The 8589-nt window shown below is 44.3% G+C and overlaps 1 protein-coding gene across 1 annotated transcript in view; it reads right to left on the bottom strand.

Annotated features, from left to right (window-relative positions):
* Pes1 (pescadillo ribosomal biogenesis factor 1) overlaps window positions 1–946 on the bottom strand; it is a 15654-nt gene extending 14708 nt beyond the window's left edge. The window contains 1 exon segment of the mRNA XM_021176759.1: window positions 852–946. Coding sequence (XP_021032418.1) covers window positions 852–875 — 24 coding nt within the window. The 5' untranslated portion in view covers window positions 876–946.
* Window positions 947–8589: the final 7643 nt, after the last annotated feature.

Raw genomic sequence — 8589 nt, 5'->3', positions numbered from 1 at the left:
TAAAACTGTACTGACTTCTGCTTTTAACCTGCTCCCCCCTTCCCCCTTTCTAAAAAAAAAAAAAAAAAAAAGGTCACTTTCTCCCTTGAGAATTGACCACCACCAATATCACACGGATAGCAAGTTCCATCTGCTAAAGATAAAACTATCATAACCAGAAGCCTGTAAAGGAACAAAAGGGTCATCCTAAAATATAAGATTGTGACAACGTCTAACCCCATATAAACCATCAAGCACTTCTGTAAGAGACGGCTGGAAGCTACAGCTGCACGCTGATAGTAGTCTCGCCTTTCTCTGAGTGCCGAGAATTCTCTTAGGGGAAGCTTGGGGACCATCCACACCTCCCAAAATTTTCATGCCCCAGACTTAAGTGTTCTTTAAGTCGTGATTTCCACTAAAATGCTACGTCAGAAGAGGACCTTCAGGACAGCACTGATCGGATTAAGCGCCGGTTGATACTCTCTACTCTACTGCTCCTCCCTCCCTCCCTTTCTCTGGAGCGCACGTTAAAAACCCTTAGCCACTTTATCTGAAGTTGACACGGGGAAAGCGGGGCCGCATCTGACTGCTTACTTCTTAATTCCCAGTACCTAGGACCGGGCCTGGCTCAACTAAGAAAGTCCCAAGTCTTGATAATGAATTCTACGTCCCGTTGGTCACTGATCACTCTTTTGGCGGCTCCGCCTGTCTCCACAACTCCTTCCACAGGAAAGTCCGTCACAGTTCTTCCCGGCTTCCAGGGGCCTACGTGCAGCAGGTTCGCTCCGGCGGCCGTCTCAAGACCTCTTGGTCCCCAGAGGCCAGGGAAAGTGACAAAGCCCGAGCTCCGACCTCCGCTGGAACTCACTCACCTTCTTCTTTTCCAGACCTCCCATAGCTCCACGTTGAGAAACTCAAGGCAGCCAGAACAGCAGAGCTACTTCCTCCCGCACGTGCCCTGCCTAGGGCCCTGAAGGACCCCACGCCGCCAGCTGAGGGATGTCTGAAAATATGCCTGTCCAAATCCAGAGAAAGTTGTGCTTTTGGCGACCTCGTTATTTACAACCAAATTCTCTAAAGCTCAATAATTGTGGTAGTTCTTTCAGTCCTTTTCTTAGTTGCCAAAATTTATAGACAAGCTTTAAAGCAACATGGAAATTTAGGCAGTTTTATAACCACCCTAGACACGGTTGTTTGAGCACGCGAGCCCCAGTGCATTTTGGGATACAGCAGGACTGAAGGGATGGGAGACAGCCCCGAGCCTTCTGGGATTCAGGGAGCTCTGTAGTTTGGTCTCTAATCCAGAGATCCGCCTGCCTCTGCCTCCAGAGTACTGGGATTAAAGGTGTGTGCCACCACGCCTGGCTGATGTTTTCTTTAAAAAACAAAACAAAATCAGAAATGCTCACTAAACCTAAAGCTACTAGCTTTTGTAATGGTAGGCTGACTGGCCAGTGAGTTTAAGGGAGTTCAATTATCATGGCAACGGTTGCTAGGCGTTGTAAACCCGGCTGGTCAGATTTTGCCTTGTTGGCCTTGGATTCAGCTGCACCTAGTTTGTTTGCTCAAGTTAGAATAAAATAGAGCAAAGGCCAACCTTTGACCTCCCACGGACACGGAGAGGGTCTAAGGAACCGCTTATATTTGGGGAATGAGTTGAGGCAGAAGGGACAGATCTCTGTGAGTCCGAGGCTAAGTTCCAGGACAGCGAGGGTATTGAGTGACGCACTGTCTCAGAAAAACAAAACAAAAATGAAAAGAAAGAAAAATAATGGAAGGCATAGCATGATGGTGGTGCCTGTAATCCCAGCACACAGGAGTCTGAGGCTGGGAGAGCACAAGTTTCAGGCCAGCCTGGGCTAGAGATAGTGTTTCAAAACAACAAACTAAGAAAACAACAGGACTGAGGAGATGGCCCAGTGGACAGAATTCCTGACATGCAAGCATAAGGATATGGAGTTCGGATCTGCAACACACACAAAAGTTGTGCGCACATTTAAAACATATCATTCCATCTATAATTTTTAAACTTATTATGAAATCTGATGATAGGTTTAAGTCAGTCTTAAAGGTGGTAATTTCATGTTTATAAAAAAGTTAAAATTTATGACTTTTTAAAATCAATTTCCTTTAAATTTTATTACTTTTACTTCAAAATGTAAAAAAAAATCTTGGTTTTCTGCTTAAAGTTATGTATAGCTGAAATGGAACTTTGAAAGGTGAGTTTAATAAGAATGAACATTCTCTTTATCAGTATTTATAAGAGTGGTTTTGTATACTTGATACAGTATGCATCATTTATCTCTTTAAAAAAGAAACTGTGTGATTTCCATATATTGAATTTATATTTATAGTAAAATAAAGTACCAAAATACAAAAAAAAAAAAAAAAAAAGTTGTGTGCAGGCACTCAGAAGGCAGAGGCTGATGAATCTTTGAGTTCTAGGCCAACCTGGTCCTCAGAGTACGGTCCAGGACAGCCAGGGTCACAAGAGAAACCCTGTCTCAAGAAAAGAAAACAAAAGTTGCAGTGGGGGCTGTAATACCAGATCTGGTCGGAGAGAGAGGGGAAGCACTAATTGGCCATGGGATAATTGGATCCCTTACGCTCACTTGCCAGTCAGCCTAGCATTACAAAAGTTAGCAGTTTTAGATTTAGAGAGCACTTCTCTTTCTTTTAAAAAAGGGAACATCGGCTAGGTGTGGTGGCGCACACCTTTATTCCCAGCATCCTGGAGGCAGAGGCAGTAGGATCTCTGAGTTCAGGGCCAGTGGGTGCCATGCAGGGAAATCCTGTCAAAACAACAACAACAAAAACACTAAAACAACCAGTCAACTTTATTCATACACTTCTGAACATATAGTGAGAGGCCAAACCTACTCCATCTTGGGACCAGCCTTCATCTTAAAGAAAAGAAAAGGGAGCCTGAGAACATGACCTGCAGCAGAGCCCAAGCAGTACCCATGTACCAGGAAGGACCCGACGGCTTGCTGTTGGCCAGTTACTCCCTAGCTACTTCCTAACAACAGTTAATCAAAGATTAGTCTGTTTCAGATGCACTTTCAGACCATTTGTGATTGTATACGGTCTTTCTTCAGAGCACTAACCTGTTGGCTTATAGTCATTCTATGAGATGCTTGCCAGACTTGACACCCCCCTCCCTCATCCCTCACTTGCTCCTATTTTCCTATAAAATGTATCCTGCTAAGGGTTCGAGGCTGTTCCTCCTTCCCTTCCCATCCTGCTGTGTCAGGGTTGGATTAGAGGGCAGCCCAAGCCAGAGCTTGTCATAAAGAGACCCTAATGCTATTACATTGGAAAGGGGTCCTTGGTGGTGTTTTGGGGTTCATGAGTGCTTCCTGGCACCACAATAGTTGCACATACCCACATGAACACTGAGGTGTTACAGCTCTGAGGGGAAAGGCATCTTGGCAGTCAGGAGCTAAGGAATACCACAAAGTCACACTGCACAAAAAAACCTCACAAGAAATTCATTGGGAAAGATAACAAGAAGTTGGCTGCCTCTGCCTGGGAGAGAAGCACTAAAGAACTGAGCAGAAGGCAGGCTTTACATAGGGCTTCTTGGGGTTGGGGCTTTCCAGAGTGGCCTGGGATTGGTCGGATTTTGTGGCCCCATTTTGGGCTTTTTATCTCTGTGGTCAGAGCTTGGCTGACTCTTGAAAGGTTTTTAGAGTAGTCTGGCCAAGCTGCACCTCAAGGGGCTCTCGCTCTCTCTCGCTCTCTCTCTCTCTCTCTCTCTCTCTCTCTCTCTCTCTCTCTCTCTCTCTCTCTCTCTCTCACACACACACACACACACACACACACCTAAAGTTGAGCAGAATGAGGTAATTCATGGAATGTTCTTAAATATGTATTTAACACATCTGAGCTTAAAAGCTAAACAAGTTTGCAAGTTCCACACTGGCATTCAGGACACGGCCCCATAAATAAAGCCCTGGAGAGCAATGGTGAAGACTCATTTAGATCCTCAGAGCCCACGGAAAGCTGAATCTATACTTCTGTGACTCCGATGATAGATGGGAGCCAGACACTGGAAAGCTCACAGGACAGCTAGAGTATGCATCTCACTGGTGCTTACGTGTTCACTACAACAATAAACTGTTTCAAGCAATGGAAGGAGAGGACCAATACCTACAGCTGTCCTCTGACCTCCTCACTCATACCATGGCTCATGTGCACCTACACTCCCACACAGGATATACACACACATAAAAAGACAAGTCCTGTATTGTTCCCTTAAGGAACAATCACAAGATATGCATATTCACACTTGCTTTAGGTGGTTGTTTTGTGTATGCAGCGGTAGAAATATATATGCTTTGTGTCTTTTCACAGTAGCAAAATGTATTTAATAATCAATAAAGTCACAGAGTATGTCAGTTTCCTTGGCTGCAGTCTGTCAACTGATCCCAATTTTGTTTGCTAGCTGACCACTGGCAATCACAGTTTCTTTGTTCCAATCTTAATTATGAAATCAACCCATAGATCACATATTACACACACACACACACATACAGATTATATGCTGGCAAAGAAAGACTGCAGAATCCAGGAAGACTATCCTGAAGTTAGAAACAGGATTGACACAGGAGCAAGGGAAAGTCTGTAGGCAGCCAGATAAAAAAGGCTTATGAACCACAGGCAAAAGCAAAGTCACTCAGATTCAGAGATAGCTGCAGCATGGACTGGATGGCAGGTGACTCCATTTGATGGTCCATTTAGTACCTCTAAATTTGATTCCAGTTGAATGTCATCAGCAGGGGAAACTGGCATTGGAGCCTTGAGACATAGGCAGGAGTCCTTTGCTGTGGCAATTTTCCTAGTCAAGATTTGTAACAAATGACTCTCATGGTTTTGATCATGGGATAAGCCCAGCACTCAAAAGACAGAGGCAGATATATCTCTGAGTTCAAGGACAGCCTGGTCTATAGAGCAAGTTTCAGGACAGCCAGGGATACACAGAGAAACCCTGTCTAGAAAAAGCAAAATAATAATAATAATAAATGACTTAGTTCATGCATATGAATGGTTTCTGCATGTGTGTATGTGCACTGTATCTGTGCCTGGTGCCCATACAGAGTCTAGTAGAGAGCATTGGATTCCCTAGGACTGAAGTTAAAGGAAGTTGTGAGCTACCATGCATGTGCTCAAACCAAACCCAAGTCCACTCATGATCAGCAAGTGATCTCTCTAGCCCCTAAGAAGTTTTGTTTTGTTTTGTTTTGTTTTGTTTTAGTTTAAAGTCATGGCCCATGTAATTTCACCTGACCCAAGATCATGTTCATAGAAGCTACCCCCTGGAGATGCAGATTTTAAATACTGCTGAATGACAGAGCAATTTGAATTTTGTTTTCTATTCTAAAGCTAAAACACAAATAAACTTCAGCAATCATACAAACATGAAGAACAAGATGAAAACTGGGAGCATAAGAAATGATCTGGAAAATGCTGGGGAGTTTTTGAATAACTGTGAGGAAAGTCGAGGCTTGGAAATTTACAGCATAAGACAGAGAGGAGAGTGTTTGGGAATGAAGTGAGAAGCAGGGCTTGGGTTGGTGATAACCAGTATGCCCATGCTGCTGCTCTCTATCCCCAGCACTGGAAGAAAAAAAAAAAAAAAAACCCTGCAAATGAAAGAAGAGGAACTAGCAGACAAGGAGAGGAGAACACTGAGGCTAAGCTAAGGGGGTTGCAGAGAACATTAAGGTACCCATTATACCCAGAACATGGAGGGTGTGACTTGGTAAGAGAGAACTGGCTGGAGATGGCAGCAGTAGCTGCTCCTGAGAGAAGCATGGGAGCAGGGTTCCTCCTACTTCATCCAACGATGCCTCAGTCCTGAAACTCAATTTTTTGAGATGAAGCACTGGATCTTCTTTTCATTCTAACGCTCACCAGTCCTCTGCAGCTGGCTCTGCACAGGAGAAATCATATTAGAGGAAGACAGACTGTGTCACCTCCACATCTATGCTGAGGGGTCAGGGGAAGACTCAGATGGTGTGATCCAGAAGAGCCATTGGATGGTCAGGTCTAGAGTCCAAATAGAGTCATCAGAGTTGGACATTTTGCAATTAGGGGAACTTAGAGAAGTGAAGGGTCTTATCCAAGACCACTCTGCTGGTAAGAAGTACAAAAGAGCTGTGCCCCAAGAACCTTGCCTAGAGTCCACTGCTGAATTCACACTCTTCTGCCTACTGGGTGGTGGCTAGGCCTGTGGATAGCACACTTAGGTCACTATCTTGTGAAAGACTGTTGCATGACTCCAGGAAAGGGTCAAGAAGGGTTTTGTTGTGGGTTGTCCTGATGCTGTTTGTATTCTGATTTTAATTCTACTTTCTCAAGAAGGGGTTGCTCCCAATGATCAGTCGATCTCATACTCAAGTGATCTCATATGAGCCTTCTCCCCAGTTAACTATTCAATAAAGGCTAGAATCTATCATTGGGCAATGGAGGGGAAAGGTGGGACAGGAGGTCTTTGGGAGTGAGGGCAGGTAGAGAGGGAAAGAGAGGATGGAAGAAGATTAGGAAGCCATGATGGATGGAGCAGAACCACGTGGCCAGGAGAAACTTCAAGTAGCAAGGAGTCTTACAGCTGGGGAGTAAGTTAGTACAGTGTTAGATCTGCACAATCTAGGCTTATAGCTTATAATTATAACAACTGAACTGCGTGGTTTTTAAAAGGTTTATTTATTTATCTATTTATTTAATGTATATTAGTACACTGTAGGTGTACAGTTGGTTGTGAGCCTTCATGTGGTTGTTGGGAGTTGAATTTAGGACCTCTGCTTACTCCAGTCAATCCTGCTCACTCCACTCAGCCCCGCTTGCCTCAGTCCCTGCTCACTCCGGCCCAAAGATTTCTTTATTATTATAAATAATCACACTGTTGCTGTCTTCAAACACACCAGAAAAGGGTGTCAGATCTCATTACAGGTGGTTGTGAGCCACCATGTGGTTGCAGGGATTTGAACTCTGGACCTTCAGAAGAGTACTCAGTGCTCCTACCTGCTGAACTGCGTGTTTTTACAGACTTACTGGGGTTGGAAGTTCCAGCAACAAATTGGCACACCTACATTGGGCGTAGAACCCAACTAACCTGAGATAAAAGTGCCCCCCACCCCCATTATAAACAGCTAGGGCTCCACTCTAAAGCTTTGGCTCTATGAAAACTAAATGATGAGTGGGTCTAAGGGGTCTACAGAGAGCAACTGAGAAGGTCCCTCCCTAAGCTCCAAGCAAATCAAGGTAACCAGAGGCAGCACCACAGCCCTGAGCTGGGATGTAGGCAGCACCAGTGCCACAACATAGTTGGGGTTCCCTGAGCCTAAAGAAGGATAGATTCAGCCTCTCAGCAGGTAGCAGAAGAGCAGGGCAGTTGTCACTTCAAAAAGGAGCCAGCCAAAAGAAGCCAGCCAAGTCGGAAAGCTACACCACAGGTGGCCCCACCTCAGTGGGGTGTGGTCTGTTCCAGCCCGCTTCAGGCTGGGGGAGCCTACAATTCCTCCCTGATAATATAATAAAAATAGCCAGACCGAGGCATAAAATTTATTTATGCTCCATAGTCCTGCCTGGGAGTTATGGTGGCTAGTAGCCTTGCCTGTCTTAGGAAATCTCAGATTTTCCCGAACCATTCAGATCCGTCAAGGAGCATACATGCAGCTTGTTTGTGTTTATTTTACACAATACATGGCTCTATGGTGTATTATTAACAAACCACAGCCTCTTGGCATGTACCTCTGTCTTAGATTGATATGGTTCCCGAAATCTGGTTGTCCGTCATTGACTAACCGGCCCTCATAGCACACCTTATTCCCAAATCAGACCAAAGCCACAATATATATTGAATATGCTTCTTCATATTGATTAATTTCTGCCACCCGAGCTTGCTGGAGGCAAGGCTGCATGCTTGCTGAAATCAGACTGTGAGATGTTGACTGACCTGCTTGAAGAACAAAGTTGACACAGTGAAAAGCAACAGGATAAAAGCTTCTTTGTGGAAGCCCATGTACTTTATTCAGTTGCAAATTAGCAACAATCAAGCTCAGACTCTGACCTCCCTGTGTTGGGGAACTGGCTTTGAGAATTAGCAGAAAGGCCAGAGATTCTCTGAAAGTGGAGGCTGTGCTCCAAATTAACTTTGCTAGGTAATTAAGATTTTTAGCTATCTTCAATAGGAATCTCTAATATTGGAATTACTACGAGACCAGTCCAAGATTGAGTTAGAATAACTGGTCACATTGAAGGAAAGAGAAGAATCATTATAACTCTTTCTTATGACTAATCTTTCTAAGTCAGATTCCATGGTCTCTAGTGTTCTATGTCCCATAAGATCAAAAAGCTTGAAGCAAGGCACCTTAGCTTGTCCAATCTGGGACAAAGGCAAGCAAAGGTGGGTCAAAACATATACCCAATTCATCTTTCTTGTTACCACAGTCAGGGTACTCAGCGAACTCACAGGTCAGCTTGTCACAGGAATCCTTCTGACAGTTGTATGCTTCTGCAGCATTCTGTGGAGAGAACCTAAGCTTTCCCCTTTCCCCAATAGAGTAGCTGTTCAGGATCAAGCCATATGTCAATAAGTAGATCCTT

Source organism: Mus caroli, chromosome 11, assembly GCF_900094665.2.
Source record: "Mus caroli chromosome 11, CAROLI_EIJ_v1.1, whole genome shotgun sequence".
In the NCBI taxonomy this organism is placed as follows: Eukaryota; Metazoa; Chordata; class Mammalia; order Rodentia; family Muridae; genus Mus; species Mus caroli.
Note: the sequence above shows the minus strand (reverse complement) of the source record. Positions and strands in the feature narration are given on the sequence as shown.